The sequence below is a fragment of the Cheilinus undulatus genome, linkage group 5 (genome assembly GCF_018320785.1).
Source record: "Cheilinus undulatus linkage group 5, ASM1832078v1, whole genome shotgun sequence".
Classification (NCBI taxonomy): domain Eukaryota; kingdom Metazoa; phylum Chordata; class Actinopteri; order Labriformes; family Labridae; genus Cheilinus; species Cheilinus undulatus.
Window position 1 is genome coordinate 14394427 of NC_054869.1, and position 26885 is coordinate 14421311.

The 26885-nt window shown below is 40.0% G+C and overlaps 1 protein-coding gene across 1 annotated transcript in view; it reads left to right on the forward strand.

Annotated features, from left to right (window-relative positions):
- Positions 1-26885, forward strand: part of LOC121509429 (phosphatidylethanolamine-binding protein 4) — a 90656-nt gene that overhangs the window by 53187 nt on the left and 10584 nt on the right. Inside the window, exons 5-6 of the mRNA XM_041786804.1 lie at positions 21115-21160; positions 22958-23071. Of these exons, the coding sequence (XP_041642738.1) occupies positions 21115-21160; positions 22958-23071 (160 nt within the window). The remainder of the gene's footprint in view (positions 1-21114; positions 21161-22957; positions 23072-26885) is intronic.

Here is a 26885-nt window from a genome sequence, read left to right on the forward strand (position 1 = left end):
CTTAACCAAACATAGCTAAAGCTAACGTAGCTACATAGATAGCCAGGCTGGGGGTTTTTGGTGAGCAGAGACCCACCACTCGGATAAGGCATCAGTCTCCAGACCGTGTCAGTGATTGCCCTTCTTGAACACTGCAACCAGAGTCTGTAGCTGTTGATGTAAACATCAAGTGAGCTCTCCAGTTCCAACGTTGCAAAAAAAGAACAGGAACTGAACCATTCAACACTTTTTTTTCCCTTTTGCGGTTATTTGAGACCAAGGAGCCCCAGTGTTTACAAAGCAGGGTTTGGATGATGCATGTAACTTAATAAGGATCAGTTGAGGAGATGGCCTGCGTGCATAGAGGCTGAACTTAAGCCCATATCAAGCCAAGGTGAAGGTAGCCCAGGACTGACCTCACCTACCAAACTAAATCAAATGCAACATCTTAGGTTTCACTAACCTTTTAAATCAAACTTGCTGTGTGATTTCTGTTTTGTTTCATCTCCCTCTCACAGCACATCTTTCACTCAAAGCTCTTCAAGACAGTACAATAAACTTCACAGGCAGAGAAAGCTCCATGTATTGGAAGAGTAAAATTCCATCAGCCCCTCCTCTGTTTTGAAAGTAGATGCTTTTGCATTTGGGATAGCCACTCTAGCATGTTTCAGTAAAAAAAAATTTGTACCCCTGTTTTATTTTCTTATCCTGGTAAAACGAAACTAAGATATGGATAACTGGGAGGTTTTGGCAGTAAAGCGTTATCAGTTGGTTGGAGATGCTGGCTGGTCAAGCATTTTTACTTGAATTGATCACAAGTACATTTTCTGGCTTGCATGAATTAGATAGTACAAGCGCTTTCTGTGCAGCAGTAGACCCCCACCCTTCGTCCCAACAGTTATTTTATGTATTATACAGAGCAAACTATCATAAAGACATACTCTATGAAGCAGTGTAATGCAGAAATAAGGTACAAGGTACCTACATTGCTCTCTTAATTTTACCTTTTTTTCAGAAGGATTTTCAGATTTCTGTATTTGAAGAGTCCAGATTTAATCGGATTAAGCATACATAATCATTTATACCTGAGATTGTCAAAAATACTTAGTTTTAAGCAACTGATGAACTTGGATGTTTGCTTGAACTCTGACTGTTGGTTCGATTTAAGCCATAGTGAAATTCTGTCTTTGTAAAACCAGATCCCTTCCTCCGTCAGGCTCTTAGAATGGGAAGGAGATTATCCATTTAATCTCTTAATCATGCACACTGTATACATAGTTGGTGCTGTGCCTAAAACCTCTGTCCTGAACACATGAATCAAAGCCACCTTTTGCGATGAATCTCTCTAACCCATAGACTAATTCAGGTTGGAGCTGACACCGTTACACATATTCCTCTCCAGCTGTCAGGATATTATACCCTCGGTGCCCTGTTAAAATGAAACCCAGACCAATGGTGCAGAAAATGGACTGTGGAAATATGTAGATTTTTAAAAATGCAGCTTTTTAAAAACCCTCATTCCCACAAATGTATTCATAATAAAGGCAGATGTTTCATAATGTCGGGTTACTGTACATTTTGCACAGTATATGTTCCCCAAAAGTAGGAATTAATAATGAAGATGCTTTTTGGCCTGAAATTGCTATTCGAACAATTATGTACTTAGTTTCTTCCAACAAATGCATTCCACATTATTGTTTTGCCTCATAGCAAAGCACCCAAAAGACTAAAACCTTTCATTTCAGCAAAGGCCGCTATTGGTCACCGTCAATAAAAGCATAAAAGCATTTATTTCCCACGTTTGTCAAATTAACAGCATACTCCATCTCCCATAGGACTTGTAAGGTTCATTAACCTTTCTGTGAAGTGGGACAGGTTTCCAGCAGTTACCATAACCTCTGTCTCGCTCCTGCCTCAATTATAATAGAAGAATTAAACAGCCAGTGATTCAAAACAGTAATGCTGCCTCTTAAATCCCTTTGTACCAGCTCTCAGTTGTTAATGACTAAAGACACTGAATGAACTGTGGAGTTATCAACAGATGAAACTGAGGACAGAGGCATATCAAATGGCTACTTTTAACAGCAGGGATACCGACTAATAGGGACTTTTTGTTTGACGAGCACATTTTTATTGTTAAAAATCTGTTGTTAGGGTTTAGATTTATAGATTGTTTTTGTTTTATTGGAATTACACAGTATTGTGTTAATGGTAAATACTAGTACAACTACACCGTTACCCCTATTTGGCTGTTATTAAAAATTGTAAATGGCGAGATGTACAACAAAAATATTCTTATTTTCCATCCTGCTTCCAAAGTCAAAAGAATAGGCTGACCTTGAACTAATTAAGTGGTCAATTACACGCCTGTTAATCTCTTTTAATTTCTTAATTATTGGATTAATTGTGTGGGCAAATGGTTCGATCTCTTGTCCACCTACTCCTGCTTCATCCTACACCTCTATTCCTACTTTTTCTCTTCCACCTCCATTGCCAGGCGTTTAAATTCATGTATTTTCTGTCACTACTATACCTCTAAATATATTTTAGATCTGTACCACTGACTGCTTCCACAGGGTTAATATTTCTCTACATCTCCCTTTCACCTCATACATTCATCAGAATTCACCCTGTGCCTGCATGCATCTGTATCAGCCTACTATCTCTGTGGATTTATGGTTCTACCGCCGGAAACCGCAGTAGCTAAGCAGCAGCGAGGCCTCCTTCCTGTGTGTGTGCCTACTGATGCTACTTGTACTTGTAGGCAAGCTCCGGCTGGGATTTTCCAGTGCCACCCCCGTCAGTGGGAAGCCCTATATGGGGACATGTCAGTGCCTTGTTTGCTTGTTGTGCTGATGAAGCTGGGGGTGGGGCGAGTGGGCAGCCTTGTTCAGGTTCCAGGATTCCCTTCAAAAAAATGAGTCAGCCATCCCCCACTCAAACCGACTGTTACCTTGGGAACTCAGGCTTGGGCTTCCCTCAACAGTAGTTAAGTACAGACTCATCAGCACCCATACTCGCTAATACACACACAGGAGCAGTACAGGCTTGGGAGCAGCACCCAGGTTGGATGAAATTATCTTATTAAAACGCTCTGACTTTGGCCTTTACCTTGCCCCGTTAGGCCCAATCTGCTCTTTGTGAATGAGATGACCAACCAGCACTTTGTTAAATACTTAATATATGCAAATTAGACCAAATAGATGGGTTTAATAATGAGTTTGGCTGGCTAGTTTCTTAAGCCAGTGGTTTGAGTAATAGTATGCTTCCTTGCTAATGAGCCTGGCTGATGTAGTGGAGGTTTGGTACATCAGAGTGTCGGGTGATGTCAGTGATGGCAGGAGTTCACTTAATAACTGGACTGTTTGTGTTTCCAACTCAGTTCATTACCAAAGACAAATGAGTTTCTTTACTAAAGCCATTAGTCTAGCAGGCTATTGGTAAGTGGGTTAATTTGTTGATGCACTGAAGCAGATCAGGGGTGACTCCCCCACTCGCTTTCACACATCCCTGCCGAGGCCAATCCATCCCGCTCAACTGATCACCATTAGGTTGCTTTACAAACGAATCATCCAAGAAAGAAGCCTATTTAATGTCTTCAAAGAGTCCTTTAAAGACCCCAGAGTAAATGATTGTTCTTTTTTATGGTTAAATTGGATCATTATGATCGGTTGAATTAAAAATGTAAAAAGGAGGGATGCTAGTTGTCCAGTGGATACGTCTGCAGATAGCATGAACCAGGTTCAAATCCAGCCTGTGCTCCTTTCCAGCATGTCTTTCCCTAGTTTCTTAAGGTCTTTGCACACACTCCATCGAGTCTTTTTTTTTCGTCCAATTTGTTGCATGTTAAAGTCCCTGTAAAGTGATAAAAACAATCTGTGTTTCATGTTTGTTGTATGACAGGCCACTGTGTCACGAGCCGCCAGGCAAAATTTCAGTCATTAAAAACATCTCTAAGTTTATCAATTTAATGTTCAAAATCCTGAAAAATGAGGCAGTAAAATCTGCTCTAGGGTGGTGTGGGCATGTTGGTTAAATGAGCTGAAGCCACGCCCACTTATGAGAAATATGAACCTCTCAGATTAAATAAAATTTTCTGATCAGAGCACAGCTGCCTGGCTCTGATCAGAGAAAGAAGTTGGGGATTAAATTTACTGTTTTCTGGCACAAATCTCTCCATTATGATGCTTTTAATGAACCATAGTCCGCCATTGCTGATAGATTTTGGAAATGTACTTCACAATGAACAAAAACACAGCATGCTAATGGTTGTTAACTTTCAATAAAGGCAGTTAAATTGGCTAACAGCCTGTAGAGTGTGATGTAATACCATTGTAGCATTTTGGGGGGGGGGTGATATCATAGTCTCATATATTTACCCTGCTCAGATAAAACCAAGCCAGGTGAAAAACTTTCTAACTGTCTAAATCCAAAATTCAGCCCCACATAGATCCGTGTTTTCACATGTTTAGAGCCAACTTATTCAAACATATTTAGTGTGTTAAAACACAAGTTTTGGATTTCCCTTTACAGGGACTCTAACGGAGCTCATGTTATTTTCTCTGTGTTTTTCTCGCATCAGTCCTCGTCATTTAGATGGGCAATTGACTTATCAGAGCTGCGCCTGCTGCTTCCTTCTCTCTCACTCACCCCCCTCCCCTCTCGCCCTGAAACCTTACTGTAAACACTCAGATTATGATAGATGTTTAAAATAACAGACTCAGTGTAGAAATACCTTTTACTTTATCCACTGTCCTATCTGAATTAAGGCAAAAAGCCTGAAAATAAATTTGAAATTTGAAAAAAATATATTTTTATTAGTTTTGACTATAGGACTCAAAAACTGGGGCTGTCAAGAATTACAGTTTTAATAGGGATTAATCTAAGAATATCTGTAGTAAATCATGATTGATCTCCTTTTTTATATCTTTTATTTATTGTGTCTTTTATTTCATCTCCTTTAAGATTATTACATTAACTCAATCATATAAAAAAAGAACTTGTGATGGATTGAAAAGAAAATAAAGAAACAGTAAGAAAGGTGAATGTTAGAAAACACAAGGTGCAGATGACTTTTGACTTGTTTTGATCTGTCTGAGATTTTTAAGGCAAAGCAGTGTGTCATTTTTACATCTCTGTGGCTCCAGGGAATAGTTGCTGTGACTTAACTAACAGTTACATAGCAACTAATCACCAAGTGTGTTTAAAGGAACTATAAAGCCTACGAGTAATGGGATAGAAAAAAAATCATGCACCAATTATGGACATTAATTGCATCATGGTTAATTCATTATTGCTGACAGCTATAAAACGTTTCAAAATTGGAATCAACCCCAATTATTTGTAGCAATATCTGTAAATTTGTGGAGCTGGAGCCATGGAGCAGCTGTATCAGTGGTCGTACTTGAATTTGAATGAATGAATGTGAGAAAATGAATGGAGAAACAAACATACCTTGCACATGCTATAAGTGCTAAACAGTTCCATACGATATAACATACCAGCTGCTCAACCGAGAACCAAAGGTTGCCTTCTTCTAAATAAAGGCTGGCATTTTTCCCAGTTTATGCAGCATTTGGTCCTGCCAAAGTTTGTTTTTGTATCATCTTCATCTATCTGTGAAGAAGAATGAGACCTGCAAAGGCCACACAGCAGCTTTTGAAGAGCACAGGATAACTCTCAGTGCAGGAATACGGTGAAGCTTGAGATTGCAAGAGTTAAAAAGGTGAAGCCATCTGTTGGCTGAGCTCTGATGCCATTGTTCAGCTGCTGGCTTGGTCTCTGCATACTGGTTTTAGTAATGTAGTCATATACGGGTTTGATGCCCCTTTCCTTAAGGAATTCTGGAGAGATGAACTGTGGGTCATTGTCTGTTGATAGAAAGTAGTCAGCAAAAAGAAACTTAAAATATTAACATGCCAGTTGCTACTGAGTCCACAGAAAGCACGTGTAGACTGAATAAAAAGCCAACTACGGGAAAGAAGTGCTTCACCATAGAGCTCCCAGTTAATGTGGTCTAAGATGTGGCCCTAGGACCTGATTAGTGGAAAGTTGGTTCGTCCTGGTGGCTCCCAACACCACCCCTGAACTGTTCATATAACTCTGATGTCCAGGGGATTCTTGTAGGTCTCAGCTAGGATGTTAGCTTGTCTGCTGCTAGCATCAGTGGTGCAGACTGACAGCGCCTAGCAGATTTTGCTCTAGTATGATGAACAGTCAGGGACCTGCACTTACATTGTATGGACAAAAGTATTTGACCACCTGGGGAGCAGGTGGCCTAGTGGTTAAAGGCGCTCCCCATGTACTCGGCCAGCCCGGGTTCGAATCCGGCCTGTGGTCCTTTACCACATGTTTCTCCCCCACTTTACCCTGTTTCCAACTCTATCCACTGTCCTCCTCTATCTAATAAATGCCCAAAAATAAATCTTTAAAAAAAATGTATTTGACCACATGGGCTGTAATGACATATTCAAATACATGTAGTTTAATATGGAATTGGCCCCACTTTTGCACCTATAACAGCCTCCACTCTTCTTGGAAGGCTTTCCATAAGCTTTTGGAGTGCTGCTATGGGAATTTGTGCCCATTCATTCTGTAGAGCATTTGTGAGGTCAGGCACTGATGTTGGATGAGAAGGTCTGGCTCACAATCTCTGTTCCAAGGGTGTTAGATTGGGTTGAAGTCAGGGCTCTGTGCAGACCAGTCAAGTTCTTCCACATCATACTCATCGAACCATGTCTTCATAGTACTTGTTTTGTGCACTGGGGCACAGTCATGTTGGGGAGAAAGGGCCTTCTCTAAACCATTGCCACAAAGTTGGAAGCATAGCATTGTCCAAAATGTCTTGGTATGCTGAAGCATTAAGATTGTCCTTTACTGGAGATAAGGGGCCTAGCCCAAACCCTGAAAAACAGCCCCATAACATTCTCCCTTCTCAGCCAAACTTCACAGTTGGCACAATGCAATCATGCAGGTAACACTCTCCCAGCATCTGCCAAACCTGGACTCTCCCATCTGACTGCTTAACAGAGAAGTGGATTCTTCACTCCACAGAACACGTTTCCACTGCTCCATAGTCCTGTGTTAATGTGCTTTAAACCACTCCATCTGACACTTGGCACTGGACTTGATGATATTACCTGGTCTTCCGCTTTATGGCTGAGTTGCTGTTATTCCTAAATGATTCTACTTTTTATTAATATCACTTACAGTTGACTGTGGAATATCCAGCAGGGATGAAATTTCATGAACCATCTTATTGCAAAGGTGGCATCCACCACAGTACCACGCTTGAAGTCAGTGAGCTCTTCAGAACAACCAATTTTGCATCACAACTGTTGACTGCATAGGTGCTTGATTTTATACAACTGTGTTAACAGGTCTGATTTATACACCTGAATTCAATAATTAACAGGTTTTGCCAAATACTTTTGTCCATATAGTGTTAGCACACTTTTTTAGTACGTAGTTCAGGGGGGTCCAAGGCTCTCTCTGTTCTGATTTTGTCAGAATTCTGTTATCTTATTTAAACTGCAACAATAATGACACACTTTATGGGTATGTTTGTAACAGTGAGTTTTGGAGACTAATTCTAGCCTTCACCATTTCAGGATTGAACTACTGTTATTCTTTGTATGTTGTTATAAATACAGCTTGTGCAGAGCTGCACAGCTCCTCAAAAAGGAAGTAGGAAACTATAGCACGTAGTTCGGCCTGTAGTCATCAGCTTCCATTGAGATTTAGAGGGGATTTTAGGAAATTATGGATTGTTTTTAGTTTGTAGCACTATGGTATCATGTTGGCCTCCTGCACTTCTAAACTCTAGCTCGATCCCTCAGGTCAACTAACACAGTCCCTCTTGGAGGTCCAACAAGATCAAACATATAAACTGAGAGGATCAAGCCTTTGCAATGGCTGTTCCCAAGTTATGGAACAGTCTTACCATCCAAACACGATTTGCCAATACGCTTAACAATTTTGAGTCACTGCTGACCAATCTTTTTTCAATTGCCTTCAACTCTAATTAACCCTGTCCCTTCCTCTTAGCCCCATTTTGTTAATAATTCATATTAACCGGGTAGTGTTCTATTGTTCTATTGTTATATCTGTGGCAGGGCTCAGCCTTAGAGATAGGGTAAGGAGCTCAGACATCCAGAGGGAGCTAGGAGTAGAGCCACTGCTCCTTCACATCGAAAGGAGCCAGTTGAGGTGGTTCAGGCATTTGATCAGGATGCCTCCTGGTCGCCTCCCCGTGGAGGTGTTCCGGGCACGTCCAACTGGGAGGAGATCTCGGGTTAGACCCAGAACTCACTGGAGGGATTATGTATCCTGTCTGGTCTGGGAACACCTCTGGATCCCCCAAGAGGAGTTAGAAAGTGTCGCTGGGGAAAGGAACGTCTGGATGGACTTGCTTAGCCTGTTACCCCTACGACCTGGCCCCAGATAAGCCGATGAAGATGGATGGATGGATGATGTCCTATTGTTAGGGCCCAAGCATTGAGGGTGCAGAGGACGCTATTGAAATCCTTGGACTTTCCTTATGTGAGTCTTCTCAATTTTGAGGCCTTGACACGTCAGAAAGCTCTTGAAATGCATCAGGCCTGGTGAAAAATGTGATTTTTTATTGTTGTCTGACATTGGTGGTGGAATTTGTCTCGATAGTGCCTTCTAAACCGAGTTAAATTATCTTGGTTGACTTGGATTAATGAAATTTGCTAGACATATAGAGCTTTGTGATAAACCTCACATAACATGGTTATGGTTGGTTGTTGTTTGGTCGAGTGTGGCCTCCGTCCATACAACGGGAATCACACGCACAGTGACCCCCACTGGCCAGGAGGTGAATCGATTCAGAGGATTGGCTGAAATGAATATTGAATTGAGGGGGAAAATATTGTGATGCATCGATTAATTGATATTTTTATCCACCCCTAGTATTAACATCAAATTTGTGCCAGGAAAGTCTAAATTGAACCGTCGACTCTTTTCATCTTTGCTCTCCAGAACACGTCAACAATAGACACACTGTCTTGTCAATGAATCCCAAAGATGCCCCAAAGAGGTGGTGTCGCAAAGGGAGTCTAGTCAGCGCCTCTGGCCATCAGTCAACATCCAGGCCTCACAAGTATAGTAAGACTGGAAGGACCAAGGAACAAAAGACACTGACCTTTGTCTGCATGCTCAGAATACCATACCTCATTAAAAAGCATCTCTTTTGTCTTCTTTTGTTTATTTGTTTTCATGTATTACTTTTCTATCGTGTTCTTAATGTAAAGAGTGTTTAAGTTCAACAAATACATGTGATGCAGATGTTGTAAAACTCATGAGTAATCCTGTGTAAAGATCAGCATCTTTACATCAATCAAAATGATCATGATTTTGATTTTTGCCATAATTTAGCAGACCTGAGACACAGACTTTAATTCACAATAACCCTGCAAATGAATGGGCTGATTACTGAGGCGAAGATGAGGAGGCAGTCATAAGCACTTGGCTTGAGTGGAATAGGCAAGGGGGGGGAGGGAGGAAGGGAGGGGTGGCTGTGGCGGTACAAGTCCAGCCTCAGAAATAGAGCTGTGAACACCATCTGTCATGCTCTCTCTCCCCGTCTGTTAGCCTGACTGCAAGTAAAAGGGAGAATGATGCTCTCAGAACTGCATTAGAAGGACGTGGGTGCTGATTGTCGTAGGTGTGGGTTTACAGGGTGTGCAGCGGAGAGGAGGAGGAGGGAAGCAGTGGATATACAAGGAGGTGCATGAGTAACCGACAAAGGGAAGCACTCACCCACACAGAGAAAGAAAAGGGTTCTTGGGCAAGTGGGTATTCCTGGTGAAACCGCACCCCTGCACCCACCCACCACCTCCTCGCCGACTCCTACCTATTGGCTTTTTCCGAGGATTCCTAGCGGAAGTTATGTAGACACATTATACAAACACACAGCTCATCTTCTACTTTAAGGCCTGGAGGAGTTTACCAATCACGCATTGTATTGTTGAGCAAACTTACCCTACTTAAGGCGGCCATTTTTAGACCCACAGGAAGTGAGTCCAAGCATGTATCATTCTTAAGAATTTCACACTGCTTTATACTCCATACCAATCTTGATTCTTTGTTTTGATCATGATAAATTAGCTGGTCTGTATCAGCCTGTGCATGGAACAGAGAGCCAGAGTTTTAGCTCTGAATATTACTGGTTGGAGTGTCAGGCTATTACGTGACCCACAAAAAAAGCTCTGCTGCAGTGCTTTTTCCAGATTTTTCAGAATTATTCATCACTCATATCGTGTAGGTTGTACGGGATCCTTTTTGCTTTTGACTGAGTCAGAGTGTGAAATAGAGTCAGTAAAACATGAAGGCAAGCTGGGCCACGATGAACAACACAAAGAGGCAGGATTCAGTGTTCATAACATTACAGATGGACTACATTAGTTATAAAGAGGTTACTAGCTCCTACATTTAAACAGAACAGCTTCTGTAGCATCAGTTTCTATGTCATTTATGTAAAAAGACAATATTTTCATGAAAAAATCTCAGTTCTTTTCATTCATCTACAGCTTTTGTTAAGATTGCTCTTCACAAACAGAAGTCAAATGCATCGGTGGTTCCCAACTGGTGGATTCAATTGGGGTCAGAGAGCTGTTTTCACTTGGTTTCAAGTTTGTGGCCAAAAGTGAAAGAATACCTGATTTACCTGACACTTCAGATAGACTGTTTCATATATGGTTGAAACCTGAACTCTAAAAGCTGGCTCTGCTTTAATATACAAGGGACAGGGTTTTTCTGTGAAACTCAGGAAGAGTTTCTTGCCTGTTTGGAGATGTACAAAAACATCTCCTCTGCCAAGACAAGCTTTTAATGTGGCTCTTTGCTCTTGTTTTAACAAAGCAGTATTGCCCAGTTATGATTAAACTGCTGCTATTCTACAGTGACATTTGTACTAATAGCTATCACGGCAGCAGCCATTGTATTCACTAGAAAACCTCACATGTAGTGATAGCAAACTTGTGCCAACGCAGACTGGGAGAAGACCGAAACATTTTTTCCATCATGAAAACCTTTCAGTGTTGTTTTTTTGCTGGTGTTATACTTGGCTAAATCCAAGCCAATTGCCATACTAGTGGCAGCCATTGCTATCGGCTTTCAGTACAACTAAACCCTGCCTGTCTGGTTCCCCTCAAATCCAGTGTGTGGTCAGAACCATTTTCAACTTCTCACAAATGTTGTGGACTGGAGCTTTTCCAGATAGATTTGCCTGATAACAGACTTGCAAATCCATCAGCTTTGCAAGGTTAATGTCCGATATGTTGACAATTTTAGACAATGCCAGTATATATAATTTCCTACCTGAAAACTAGGTCCTATAAACACACTTCTAGGTTTAAGAAACAAACTGCAGTCCTTAGAACACATTATTAAATGTAAGGAATAAGGCTGAGCAAAGAAAAAGTTCAGCTGACATATTTATGTAAACTTGCAAAGCAGATGGATCTATGTTAAATCCAGGTTACATGTTGTCATCAGACTGACCAGCGTCTTTTGAAGAAAATGAGGCTGTAGTTACGAGTGGAGTTTAGTTGTATTGCAAGTCGGTAGCAATGGCTGCCGCTGGTGTCGCGATTAGCTTGGCTGTAGTTATAGTTATAGTTGCAGTTTTCAGAGAACTGGACAGCCTTTCTTTTTTGAAAGATGAGCCTAAAACCACACTGAAACCTTTCTTGGTGGAGAAGAGGCTTTTGCTCTTTTCCTGAGCCACCTTAGCATGAGTTTGATCCACCAACTAGCTCCACTGTTGGTAAACCATGACAGCACCTGCCTGCCAAGCTCACATTTCAACTGGAGCTCCCCATGCCTACTACCTCATTTTGTCTTGTTGCTCTGTTTGGCCCATAATGAATGTGACAGACAGAATTTTTGTCCAATCAGCCTCTGAGATTTTTTTGAAAAGTCCTGCCCTTCACAAATACTTTGTATGGGAGGTTTCCCAGGTGGATGTGAAATTGTAGTATATCCCATGCATTGGATATAATAATGAAACAGTCTATCTGGCGTGTCAGGTTAATAGGTGTGTTGGTCCTGGCTAAAACTCAAAAAACGTATTTGTACATACAACTGATATTTAAAGTCGATATAGACAGATATTAACAGCTATATAAGTTTAATTATTGGTATTCAATATTTAGACTCAGCTAATTTCTGCCAAAAAGGGATATCATGCTAATAATAGTTCTTCCTCTTTTTCTGTCATGTTTGTACCATCTGAGGTCCACAAAAACTAGAATCATCATCTATCATATTACAATTCTGACAGATGGAAAAATATTGGAAATCTGGACTGCAGTTTCTGATTAAGGAGTTGCTGTTGGGTCTTCTTGAGGCTACGCCACTTGAGACAGACTGATCTTCTTACAAAACAGCCTGGAGGGAGTTTGCTTTTTTGAGTTTTATTTTTCACATTTTATTTTTATTTTGTTATTTATAAATAAAAAATGAACTAGAGGTATGTTATTACAGTACAATTATTGAAAAGTAAAGCAAACACAAAAATTGAATAGGCACAGGTATAGTACACAATAAATACAGATCTTTTCTGATGAACAGAAAACAATATCAAGAGTCTTTGTATTTTTTGGCAATCTCTTTTTCCCAGAATTCATCCCCCCTTTTATAGCCACAGCTAAACAGTCATCTGCTCCATACCATGGAGAGAGTTTATAATGTTTTTGAAGAGTCCATGTGAATGGTGGTGTCCTGACTCACTATTCCCTCTGCTGCTGCAGACACATAGATGTCAGAACCATCTCCTACTATTCACAAACAAAATAGCTGATCAATCAGTATGTTTACATGCTGTTTAGAAAAAGTTGATTTATTGTCTCAGCTTGATGAAAATTTGAAATTTAAAATAGATGAAAACACGTTTGACCAACTGAAATTGTACATCAAATTTCTCAAAGTTGGACCAGCACACCTAGAAAATGCAGCTTGGGTTGATGTACTCTTGCACCTGAATCAGACCCAATTGACCCTGGCATTTTGCACATACCCCTCACTTCCCATGCCAGGCTTTGACATGGATGTTACAAAAACATAAGATGTAGAAAAAAGCCTACAAGAAGCAAGATAAAGACTTCTGTTTGGCGAGTGTCACAGCAAGAGTCGAGCATTTATAAACTGACGAGGAGACACAGTTTGGGTTGTGGCTGCTCAAAGAGATCAAGATACAGAAGTACGAGAACGAAAGGGCAAACACAGGATGGGGACTGTCAGTTGTCAAGCATGAGAGTCAGAAAAATGCTTCAATGGCTGAAACGGGCAAACTGTCACCAACTGTAGCAGAGTCAGACATACTGCCTTCAATGAATTTACTCTCCACTGGTGCTTGTATGTTTGGACAGCAGTCCAGTTAACGATCCTAATTGAGCTGAAGTACATGCAGCATGACTAACTGTGCCTGTGAACATTCTTGCTGAGAACTGTCCCCAGTTCAACAACACTCTGGACATTTTTGAGACTTATCAATACAGTTGATTTGAAATCTAATCAACCAACAATGAATCAGTCAGATTTAAAACTGTTGTATAGTTATGAATTTCTTTTTAACTTGACAAACAAAATACGACTCAGTCAAAGCTTTATGCACAGTCCTGTCCTCTGCAGATTCATCTGCCATTACTGTATTTCACCTCTGTCTTACTTGGTTCTTATAATTACTTCAGATGGCATCATGTTTACCATGTTCACGGTAAGAGACAATATGAACGCCCCTCTTTTGTGGTATTCATGAATATTTAAGTTGAATTTTTTGAAAGTGTTTTAAAGCTTTTGAGACCTTTTTAAAAATTGCAGAGGCAGGTGTTAATCTCAATTTTCACCTCTTTCGTCTTGTCTCGTTACTCTGAAAAAAATTGATGTAAGCATTTCTACATATAAAGCCAGTAGGAGAAAAAGCAATGTCCATGTTGGTGTTGCGTAGTGTCACAGTTTATACACCAAGCCTCTTCTGTACAAGATTTCACAACTGCTAGACTTTCTGAGTTTTAATTGAAGACCGCTTTAGTCTCCATATCAAAATTAGTGCCCTCCTCTTAGAAAACTGACACACTGTCATGCTTTTTAGCGTGATGTTCCTCTCTGCTCAGTATGTTAAGTAACAAACAGCCATTTTGACACTTTCAGTTTTTATCTCGGTCAGTTTCTGCCTCTCCCACACTCCTCAGTGTGATTCACTATCACAGCTACAAGAATGGGTATTCCCCTAGCATGAGGATGCAAAGCATAGTCACATTTTTGTTTCACCTAATAACTCCAGAAAATCTCTCTCTGTGAGAAAATTCAGGGATAGAGTTAATTTCTTAGGTGCTGTTTGATGGTGAAATACAGTTTGGTGACTGTCAGGGGTTAAAGGTTTACTTAGAGGAAGTATCAACTACAGTTCCTATAAGAAGTATTCAGCATTAGGATGTTTTACCCTTTTATTGATTTTATAAATCAATCATGGGAAATATAATTTGATTTTTTTGACCAAAAAGTACAAAACCCCCCCATTTAATGTCAAAGTGAAAACAGATTTCCACAAAGTAATTTCAGTTAAATCAAAATATATATTGTTAAATAAGTGCATACATTTTTACCCCTTTAAGTCAATATTTAATAGATGCACCTTTGGCAGCAATCACAGTAATGAGTCTGTGTGGATAGGTCTCAATCAGGCTTGCCCATCTGGACACTGCAATTTTACTCCATTCTGCTTTGCAAAACTGCTCAAGCACTGTCAGATTGCACGGAGATCGGCATGAACAGTCCTTTTCAACTCCAGCCATAAATTATCTGTTGGATTGAGGTTTAGGCCCCATCACAGTGGGGATGGTGTGTTTGTGGTGAGGTGCAGTGTTTGGTATCCACCAAACATAGCGTCTTGTCTGATGGTGAGCTCTAGCAGAGATTTAATGAGTTTTCTTCAACAGCAGCTTTCTCGTTGCCACTCTCCCATGAAGATTTGACTGGTGAAGAACACGGGCAACGGTTGTTGTATGCAGAGTCTCTCCCATCTCAGCTGCTGAAGCTTGTAACTCCTTCAGAGTAGTCATGGGTGTCATGGTGGCCTCTCTGATTAGTCTCCTTCTTGTACAGTCACTCAGTTTGTTAGGACGGCCTGCTCTAGGCAGATTTACTCATGTGCCATATTCCTTCCATTTCTTGATAATGGATTTAACTGAACCTTTCCTCTGAGTTGCTTGGGGTGTTCTTTTGTCTTCGTGGTATGATAGTAGCCATGAATACTGATTACCCAGTAACTGGACCTTCCAGACAGAGGTGTCTTTATACTACAATCACTTGAGACACATTCACTGCACTCAGGTGATCCCATTTCACTAATTATGAAACTATTAGCACTAATTGGCTGGACCTCTGTGAATTAGGTCATTTGCTTCAAAGGGTGAATATTTATATAGTCACTTATTGAACTGGGTGAATACTTTTTATAGGCACTGTAATAATTCAAAATTGCAGGTAAACTCCTGCAAACTGTGTAAATTGCACAACAACATTGGCAGTTGTGCAATTTAGACAGTTTTCTTTCATTCTTTCAATTTTGACATATTTAGTCCTCTACTGGGCTCTTGTTTGATGAAAGCTTGTAGTTTTTTTGTGTGTGTGTGTGTGTGTGGGGGGGGGGAGGGGGGGGGTACTTTTTGACAGTATCAGTCATTAGAATAATAGAGGCTGCACCAATTTAATGCATGTGGTATAGAAAAGGTATCAAAGTATGGAAAATCCTTATCACCTCACAACATAGGAACAGAGAGAAGATAAATGGGCCTAATATAGATTTGTTTCCTTTTTTAGCTGCAGTTGTAGCATAAAGATTCAGCTATACAAGATGGCCCATCTGTAAGTGATGCTGCTGATATGCTGTGTTTCTGAATCTGTTTAGCCTACTTTGGTATTGAGCTGCAAACCAGTTAGATCACTCAGTTTAGGTGTAAGTTCAACATTTGTAAAAGCTGATGTCTAAGTAAACTGTAGAAATGTATTCTGGATATTAAACTGAATAAAGTTATCCCTACTGTGTAAAAATTTAAGATGTTTCAGCTTTATCAGAGAGTTTTATAGTCTCAACACTTGACTTTCTAAACCCTGAGCTCAAAGTTTCCTTCTAGCTGAGAATATCATCGATCCAAGATTAACTTCATCAATGCACCATGTGGCTTTTGATTCCCTCTAACAAAGCTGTTATGGATTTATGATATGAAAAACTTCCTGCTGTAAAAGCAGACATAACATCTGTCTGCTGTAGATCAAATATCTCAAACGAGAGACCTGTGATAGAGCTTGTCCTACGTCTCATTGGATGACTCATCAGACATCGTAGGAGCCTTGTAATCAGATTATACCCCAATTTTTTTCTGACATCATCATTCCCAGACTTTGCATGGAGTTCACAAGAAAAACATTCAGCAGGGTCAAGAGACATAAAATAATAATGATAATAATAATGGTGAAAATTAAAATCAGTGTTTCTACGTGGACTTGATAACCCATTTTGAGCCTTTTTTGGATTTTAACATTTTCAGGGTATTTACATGCACACAGAGACACCTGGTTATTTATATTCCTTTATAAAAACTAGTATACAGGTTTCTGATTCCCCTGTATTAATTGTGTTCGTCCCATTATGTTTTTATGACAATTTTGAAACAATACCTCTGTGACTCACTGGGGGCTTTCCGTATTAAATGCCAACATATGGTGGCAGATATGGTGTCTCCACCTCATATCCGGCAACAGGGGAAGAGAGCAACTGCAAATACTACTTAACACGCCCCCGTCTCTAACTTCCAATTCTGTTTAATTCTTTGATTACTGAAACACAAAGTTAAATTTCTTAGTTGCCCCAGAAGAAAGACCCTCTTGTTGCTGCCACCATGTTTGTTATTCTGATACGCCACTTGGTTGAGGCCGCCCCTACACAGGTGGTTAAATGATCATGTGAAAACAGTGAGATTTAAGCGTGACTGAATTTTTAATTTAGAACCTTAGAAAGTTGTTGACCTCTTTCCTGGCTTGGTTTTATTTGAGCAGGGCAAATATAGGAGCCCATGACATCACAGGTCACTACGAGGAATGACCCCGCCCCCCTAACGCTACAATGATATAAAACTGAGCAGTTCATCTCAGTACAGTCTGTTGTTAGCTGATGCCACTGTCTGCATTGAAAGTTAACAGCCGGTTACATGCTGTTTATTTGTTCGGTGTGAGGTAAATTTCCAAAATCAATCAGCCATGGTGACCTGCTGTCATTAAAAGTATCATAATGGAAACTTTAGACACAAAATTATAAATTTAATTTCCAACGTCTGTCTCTCTGCCCTGGCACAGAGCAAGACAACTGCGCTCTAGTCAGAGTTCACTATAAGGTCAAGGGGCAGGGTAATTCCTGGAGTACTTATCTATGTTTTTACTTTAATCAGATGTAGCAGGAACAAACATTTTACCTGCTGAAGGTGTGTTATAATCCATATTCACCTGTCTGTAGTCCTGGATGATTTAAAGAAGCAGACTGTGGCTGTCTCTCTCCAAGTAGAAACGGTTCAATCCCCTATGTCTGTTAGCATTGTGATGCTTAAGTTTAGTAAAGTATCCCATGATAGACATATTCCTGCGAAGTCTGTCACAGTAAAAGTCCGCAGTGCTAATCATCATTGAAGACTTCTATTTTAATGAGCAGCATGAGACATTAGGAATACCTGGAGTGTTAAAGACCATGTAAAGTGAAAATAAAATTGTATTTAGGTTTGTTATATGACAGGCCACTGTGTTATCAACCAATGGGACACATTTCAGTCATGAAAAGCATCTCTAAGTTTATTAAATTAAACTTCAAAATGATGAAACATGAGGCAGAAAAATTTGTTCCATGATGGTGTGGGCGTGTCTATGAGCTGAAGCCACGCCCACTCAGGAGAAATACAATCCTTTATGTAGGTTTGTTAAAGATGTTTCATCACTTGACGGGGATTTTAAGGCTGCAGAAAATGTTGACTACTTAAATGTTTCCAGTGTGTTTTTATTTAGACAGTTTGTTGGCATTTTGTGCAATTCTTGATTATCAAAAGTTAAAAATTGCCCTGTATCAAATGTCTAGGACCTCAATTTTTAACTCACATGAGCGCACAACAACATACAACTCTTACAGTGCAAAAAAAGTAACAGTACTGGTCTTGATACTTTTGCAGAGAAATCCCTCTTTTTAAAGATCTGGATTCATAATTGTTTGTTTATATTCATAGCAGAGGAAGGGAAGGCTTTAATGAAGGAGAGCACAGGACTCTGTGCGGTCTGTTTGCGAGCATGTCTCAGCAGAAAACTATTTTATAAACGATCAGGCCGGGCTCCAAGTTGTGCACGGGGAAAATGAAGTTGTGTGTTCACATACACAGGTCATCATATTCAACTATATGATTTGAATTTACTTAAAAATACTGTTATAGCAGTTAAAACTGTCAAGTGAAATTTGCAAGTTGTAGTAGGACTAACACATTTAAAAGACTAAAAAAGAAGAGTGTAGAGACATTAGTAGAAAATACAATTTTTCAAAGCTGGGTAGGGTTTTATAACTACTTGGGTGAATTTGTTCATAGTGTATTTTTAATTTTAGGATTTGATTTATTACTCAATTTTAGGTTTAACTCTGCCTTTGCTATATGCATTTTTAGTGCCAATGACCATTACCATGTTTTCTCCCCCTAAAAGTATCGGTTCAGGTACCGTCTTAAAAGTATTGAGTTTGCATCAGTATCAGATAAAAAACAAACGATACCCAACCCTACATGTAAACCCACTCAGTGGCTTCCATCCAGTCAAGTTAGAAGTGAATATTGGGACTCATAATTTTTATTTCTACTCTTTTTAATTGAGCCCAATGTAAATGTTACCCAAACTTTGCACCTGTATGTCTCCTCCTAGAAAACAAAGAATGAAATAATACTCCTATTATGAGCCATGCCTCCAGCTGAACCTTTCTTAGGAAACATAATTAACACAGTCAGCAGCTGTCAGTCATTTAGTGGTCAGAACTTTTCACGCTCTGTGCCCCGCCCCCACAGCAGGGTCCCTGAGGGAGGCTCGCCCACCATGTGAGAAAGTCTTGTAGATTAGTGTGAGGGGGTCCGTCATTCCCCAGTGAACACCAGAGCAAGAGTCAGAGACCTCAGCACGGCCCTGCTCTGTCACTCTGTGTAGATGAGCCACCATAACACCCAATCTGATTATTATTATAATTACTCTTTAATTCTATATGATTATTGAAATATTATTCTGAGATATCTGCATGGTATTGAATTATTGTTTGAGTGAATTTTAATTTCACATTCATTTGCTGTTATTTTCACTCAATGCTTTATAATGAAATTAAAAGGGCAGGGGGTGCCGTGGAGAGCGAGCGAGAACCAAGCATTAAGATGTGGGAAATGTTGCATGCTCAAATGTTGACTACCTGTTGCTATGGCAATGGGTTTGGATCCTGCCGGCTGCAGGACTCTTGCTATTTCTAAATAAAGCTTTTTTTTCCCTCACTGATCAGCCGATGAAGATCCTCGCAGTTGAAACTAATCTTCAGAATTTTTAAGCAGTCTGTGTAAACACTGGTGCTCTGCTCTCTCATACTCTCTGCTGAACGTCCTAAACAGCAGTTACAGGATTAAAGATGAGACGATGCACAATAGAGGACATATGCTCCGCTACTGCTGCTACATTTCTCAAATTAAATTATTAATATTTGTAAATGAATCATTACAAAGTGTATCTCAGTCATTCTGGCATTCACACCATGTGCTTATGACTATAGAGTTGTAAATTTTCATTTGGCACATCGTACCATGACGGCATTTCATCAGCTGCCAGGTGCAGCATTAAAAAAATACACTGTAATCAATCACTCAAATTTCTTATGGCTTTTTTCCTTGTAGAAAAGATTCCTCTTTTCCCATACTTGTCAGGAATTTAAACTGAATTTCTTTCATTTGTAAAACTGGGGGATCAAGTGGTCTTTTCAACAGTGTCATATTTTTATCCATGTTTCAGAAAAGATCATAATAGCTCAGTCCAAAATGTGTTATTATCATTCCAAGAGCTCTTAAACTACAAACTATTATGATACACTATGCATCCTAAATGTACAGATACAGGTTTACTATGACATGAGTGTATTTTTGTTTGCTTTTAGCTGAAATCTCCACTTGAGGATCATAAGAGTTAAAGTGAAAGCCTCTATCTTGCCCGTCTTTTGTCCTCACATGCTGTCTAGTAACACAGTACCTCTGTCACCCTGTGGGGGGAGCCTGTGCGTGCAAAAAAAGAGGACAGAAATAGGTGGCGAGAGCAGATATTTGATGCCCGTGATGGGGACTTCCACGCTTACCTCAAGTGGGTTTTGGGCCATTTCTCAGACAACATATTTAGTCCTTTTTCCTCCCACTCGAGGATGCAGCCGCCTTGCTTCAGGCAGCCGAGTTTGTTAAACAAACATTGCTGTGAGAGGTGCTTCCTGAGGCTGAGGGAGTTTAACCTGACAAATATACGGTATGAGAAGACGCCTCGGCTCTCATCAGGTTACATATCTGTCACCAGGCAACAGAAGTTAATGTACAATTAATGATATGGAAAATTGGCACCTGGAAATCCACTCTGTGCTTTGTTGTTTTTCTGTCAGGGAGATGACTTCAGATCTTTTATCTTTTTGATTTTCACATTTTTTGCTATCAACAAATTTGATCATTACTGTCAAGTTAAATCTGTTGACTTTAAGCCACAAATGATGATCTCTCAGCTTATTACCTAAGCTCTGTCATTTTTGGATCAATGATTGATGTCTACTTCAAACAATATACATGTGTCTCAAGTGTTGAAACTACAGAATGTTTGACTGTTACACATTTAGCTGGGGAATCGTCCTCTCTGTAGCAGTGGGTGATTGTTCAAGGACTAACCACAGAGTTCAGAGCTCACAGAGTATTTGACTGTAAGAGAAAGGAACTGAGGAAAGGGTTTTCTTGGGGGGGGGGGGCAGGAAACAAAAAGGCCTACTAGACCTGATAACTTTGGTTGACCTGATTGTTTCTGTGTCTGTGTTATCAGGGTAAATTACTGAAGAATGGAGAGATCCAAGGAAAAACTCTCACTGGTAAGTAAATCCTCATTTTCTCTTCATTAACCTTAATATACTTAAATGACATATGCATTAGATTGTAATGTTTCTTATGTACACAGAAAGACAGATTGCTGCTATACAGTAGAAACAAAAACTACAAATGTATCATCTTATAAAGAACAGTGTAGAAACATATGTTAAATATAGTTTAACAGTAGAAAATTATTATTATTATAATTATTATGCTCAGGAGTCTTTAGCCTCAGAGACCAGCAGGTTTAATGTCACTCCAGAGGACAGAGTTTTTGTGTGAGTTTGGGGAAACTGAGAACAAGATTAGTTTTCTTTTTTATAGTGCTGTTAAGAAAATGTTTTCCATTAATGTTGACTTTTTCTGGTTGGATGACTATGAAAAGCTCAAGTTTTGTTTTAGAACCCTTTTTTGTGGCAGATTTTATCTACGAAGCCTTAGAGAAAAAGGAAAAATAGACTGTCTAATACTGGGCTGTACAAGGAACATACTACTTTGTACTGACTTGTAATAAATGAAATTGCTGGAACAGTGCTGCAGTATCTGTGGTGTCTTATAAACTATTGAGGGTCAGACATTTTGTGTGCATGACATGTTAATGAAGTACAATCTATGAAGCTTGTCATTTGAGTGGCATAATGTTTATGTATTATACTGTTCTGTTTATTATGTCATCCTCCTACAGCTTTAACTCATGTATTGTGTTGAATATGGCCACTGATATTGCTGTTTAGGTTTACTTTCATATTTTCTACTGCTTTACCCTCTTAAAATGTTGATTTACATTTATTTTAAAATCATTATTTCATTAAAAAAATCACTTTGACCCTATAAATAGTTTTTGTTTGTTGTAAGTGAACCAAAATCAATAACATCCAGATTTTTTTTTAGCTGAATGATTAAACAAGATATATATATAGATATTTTTCAGTAAAGAATTAACACAGTTTTGAACTTATTTTATCAGTTTTTTTATCAGGTTTTGTCTTATTTTGATGTGTTTTAACCTATAATCTTAACTGATTGTTTTGGTAATTATATTGATGTCCTGCTGCTGCTGAAAAAGGAAATCAGAATCTTCATAAAAGTTCTCAGCAGTTAGAAGAAGGAAGGTCTCTAAAATCTCCTGGCAGACAGCTGACAGTGTTGACTCTGGTCTAGATAAAGCACATGCCATGGCACCCCAAACCATCACTGACTGTGGAAACTGAAAACACTGGACTTCAAGCATCTTGGATTCTGTGCCTCCCTGATCTTCCTCCAGACTCTGGGACCTTGATTTGGCCACTGAGACCACAACAGTCCAGTCCAGATCTTTTTCTCCTTTGCCCAGGTGAGATGCCAATGACGGTGTGTGCGGTTCAGGAGTGGCTTGACGAACACAACACCTGGAGCCCATTTCCTGGACCCGTCTGTATGTGGTGGCTCTTGATCCACTGACTTCAGCCTCAGCCCACTCCTTGTGAAGCTCCCCTAAGTTCTCAAATCTAAAGGCTTAGCTCATGCTGTTCCTTGTGCTCCTTTTCTTACCATACATTTCTCTTCCAGTCAACTTTCCATGAACATGCTTTGATACAGCCTCTGGGAACAGCCTCCCTTTTCAGCAGTGACCTTCTGTGGCTTACTGTCCTCGTGGAGGGTGTCAGTGATTGCCCTCTGCACAGTAGTCAAGTCAGCAGTCTTCTCCATGAATGTAGTAGTGTAAACAGAACCAAAGTGAGAGAAATAACTGACAAGAAATTTTCCACAATTATCCAGTCTTCACTCATGTGTTTCTATTTCTTTGTTTTTCCCTGCAGAGTATCGTCCTCCATCCCCACCGAGATCCCGTGGTTTCCACCGCTACCAGTTCATGTTGTATGAGCAGCCTCCAGACAAATCAGTGTTCCTCACTGAGAAGGAGAGTTCACATGGTAATGACTCAACTCAGCAGCACCTTCAGTCCAAAACATTTTGGCCACTGCAGTATCATCCATCATACACCAACAGGAGTTGTTGAATCAGCAATAGAGAGCTTAGAACAAATCATTAAAACTCTCAGCCCAAACATTTCCTCTTAAATTGCCATCATTACCATCTTTGACCTTTCACAGGCTACTGCAGGTATCTTTTTAAGCATTAGTAAGAATACGTTACTATTTCTGACACTGTAGGAAGTTGTGTCAGCTTACAAAATAAGAATGATTTAGGTATTGCCTCATTGCTTGAGTAGGCTTAATCCTTAATTTAGAGTGACATGGTTCCATATTAGGTTTTAACTAAAGTCTGCGACATTACTAAAGCTTGCTATTATTAGTGATTTGATTGGTTACATAATACGTCAAGGACACTACAGCCAAACCACGTCCAACTATCTTTAAGCCTGGTTTTTTCACTTTCTTAGAATATATCATAAACACTGATGAGTATTACGAATAATTAATCAAAGCATTAAGAGTTGCTTTAAAAAAAAAAAAAAAAAAACATTTTCTTCAAGTGTTTCATATTAACAAGGGAAATGTTAATGAGGTTAGTGAGTAAGTCTGCTGCCGTGTTAATGCCCGCAGGGTCAAGACGAGTATTGTTGGCTCCCACGCACACCTGCACGTGTCTGTCTGACCACGTCTTGTTAACCTCTGCCAAACCTGAACTCTGTGTCAGACATGTCAGCACACATGTATACACGTATACATGTATACACACACTGTGTATAACCTTCTAACCTAGATTTGTGTTACATATGTTACAGGATGGTTATCATAGCTAGTCTCTAAGTAGTGTTTGGCACAAAAAAAAGAGTTTTGTTTCTTGAGTTTTTCTGAGTTTTCCCTCACCTGAAGGAGGGAAACTTCACCTGGATGTACGAGTGCAGCACCTCACAGGAGGCGTGCCCGTCTGTCGGCTCTACTCGGGTCACAGCTGGTGATTTGAGGGGAGACTGGGGTGTTTTGAGACTTGGAGCTCTGCGGCCGTGAATGAGCGGAGCTGCCAGTCTCCGCTGTTTGAAGTTTTGACAGCTTTGTCAGCAAACAATCGAGACACATTAGTCTGAGCTCTGTTTGATGTTGGGAAAAGAAATGTCAAAAGAAATCTACTTTAGAGTATGTTACACATCCAAAACTTCTATTTGGGAAGATGGAATCTTATTGAATTCTTATTGTATTCAGTGTGTCAAAACTGGTTAAGCTGAAGAAAATAAAAACATGAATAATAGCCTGCTGTTTAGAATATTTGCATATATTTTTATGCCAAATAATAAACTGGAGCATTCTCATTTTCTGCTCCGATACAGTAGTTTCGCCCACATTATGAAGAGATTGAACTGAGTGGATCCACCCATCCTTAATCTGCAGGATGAGTTTAACTCGCTCTGCTGTACTTCCTCTCTCCTGCTCGCTGTGCCTTCTTTATTCAAGGGAAATTAAATTAAGATATTCACTCTACGATAATCAAATGTTTCATTTGAAGGGTCACTCTGTAGAGGATAATGGCCCTTGTAAAGAAGCGGATGGAAATAGACTGTGACATATTGAGAGTGACAGCCTAGTCATGCTTTATGAATAAAAAAAATCTGAAGATTTTAAAGGCTTGGTTGATTTCAGTGGTGTACCTGCTGAATTATTTTTGGCCTCCACTTGGCCGTGATGAGCGCGGTATTCCCGCTCAGACAAGAGGAACAGAGGGAATCCCATGTCTCCCCACCTCCTCCGTTAAGTATGTTCACTTATTAGCGTCTGTCCTCTCTCCATGTGGCATGACACAGATAGCATTTTTCATAGCCCGTGACATTAATTGATGTGATTTGCAAAGGGGAGAGCATTAAGTCGTGGGTGGGAGACTCCTAATGATCATTTTCCACTTCCAGTCATGTAGTCATTGACTCAATTTTATGGCAAATTTGTCGTCTTTTTTCTTTCATCTCTGACCATCGTTTGAGTGGTAAAGTGGGTGAACAATGAGAGGTGGAGCAGGGCTGTTGTGAGGGATTGTGGGAGTCTGCTGTACGTCCCGTGTTAGGGTTATGAATGTGGGTCAGTGAACCGATGGAGACAGCTGGTTTGCTACACAAGGAAGCTTCAGGGGGGCTTTGCTTTTGGCACCAGGCACAGGGGCGTGATCGTGGGGGAATCCCCTTCGCTCTGGCTCAGGAAGGCTGTCCCTGACGGAAGGCTGCCCCAGTGCCAGGGTGAGGAGGAGGGGGCAGGCGGGGGCACACAGGCCCTCGTGATACTTGTTAGCCGCTTGGCAAGCTCTCAATATGTCCTGCTACTGTTTGGTGCCGCCGAGTCAGTTTGTCAAGGGAAACAGTGTTACAAAGCTGGGGAGAGGAACGATGAGGCCTTGAGCAAGGATAACCAGGGTTGTTTCAGCCAACAAGGTAGTTTAGACATAAATTTCACTCACATCCAGTTCTCTGGAACCTTAAAAGTACTGATCAAAAACTACATATAGCCAGATGGGTTCAAAAATAGAACAATAAAGCAGAAAATAAAATAAATGATCAGTATCTAATTCTTTTCTAGAGTAAATATCAAGCAGGGGAATGTACGTGACTCTTGTTGTGTGAATGAACGGATCACAGTGGAGTTAGCTGCTGGATGCTGCACGTTGCTCATCTTGCCTCCGAGAGCCCCTACTGCCAGCTCAGCACACTCCACAGTAATTGAAGCCATTTGCAATGTTGCAGTGTGGTAATGGGCAGATCCATGTCTACCACCCACCCACAGCCTCTACCATTAATCAGAGCTGCGTGGAGTCAAGAGAGCCAGGATTTGGTTGCTACAGCAGGCCTGAGCTTCAGCCAGGAGTCGGCTGCCTTAGAGGAACACTTTGACGTGTTAAATTTTGGCTGGTTCAAGGTTTTTTTAGTTGTTGTTGTTCTTATCTTAAAGACTGCTTGTGAGATTGGAGGTAAAAGTTTGTCAAATTTTTTAAACTCCCCTCGGCTATGAATAGTTCCAGAGCAATATTTTAATCCACCGTTGAAATTAATAATCAAAGTAGCAAAAAAATAAATAAATCTGTTGATCTACAGGAAAAAAAAGGCATATCCTGAGTTCCAGCTCCTCACATCCTTTAATTTTGAATTGTCAGAGACAGGGAAGATGAAATGCAGTGGTCCCTCCTCGTACCTTGGAAATTTGTTATTATGAACAGACATTTCCACAGTTTTCTTCCAATTAATGAACTGAATGGTTAATTTATCTTCACAACAGTGTTCACAGATTAATTAAGAATGATAAGAGAACATGAATTTTAAGGCTTGACTTATTTATTAGAAAACAAAAAAATATCAGCAACCGTGATCATTATTGATCATAGATATATTTATTTGGTGTCAGTGGGAATTAAAGGACTAAAGAATCCTAGAATTTAACCTTTTTGCTTCAATACTTTTATTAATGCACAGATTATTTAGTGTTGCTGTGGTAGTGCGAAAGGACACAACTCTCGAAATCACATAGCACTCTAGCTATTTATCAATGCATAGTTATTTTGCTAATTACTGTAAACTCTAGAATATAAGCCACCACGGTACATAAACAGCTGTCAGTTTTTGGGCGATCTCTCAAGCTGAAACAAGGATTAAATTGTTCTCCTGTGGGCGCTAACTATTTTGTTCACCATTTTCCGTGCAGCTGTGTCACTCTTGGAGTACCATCTCTGTTTTTACCTTGTAGAAGTTTGCACATCTAATAGCTTTAGTGTGGTAGTCAACCTCTTAGCTTGCAGTTATTGTTGTGACTC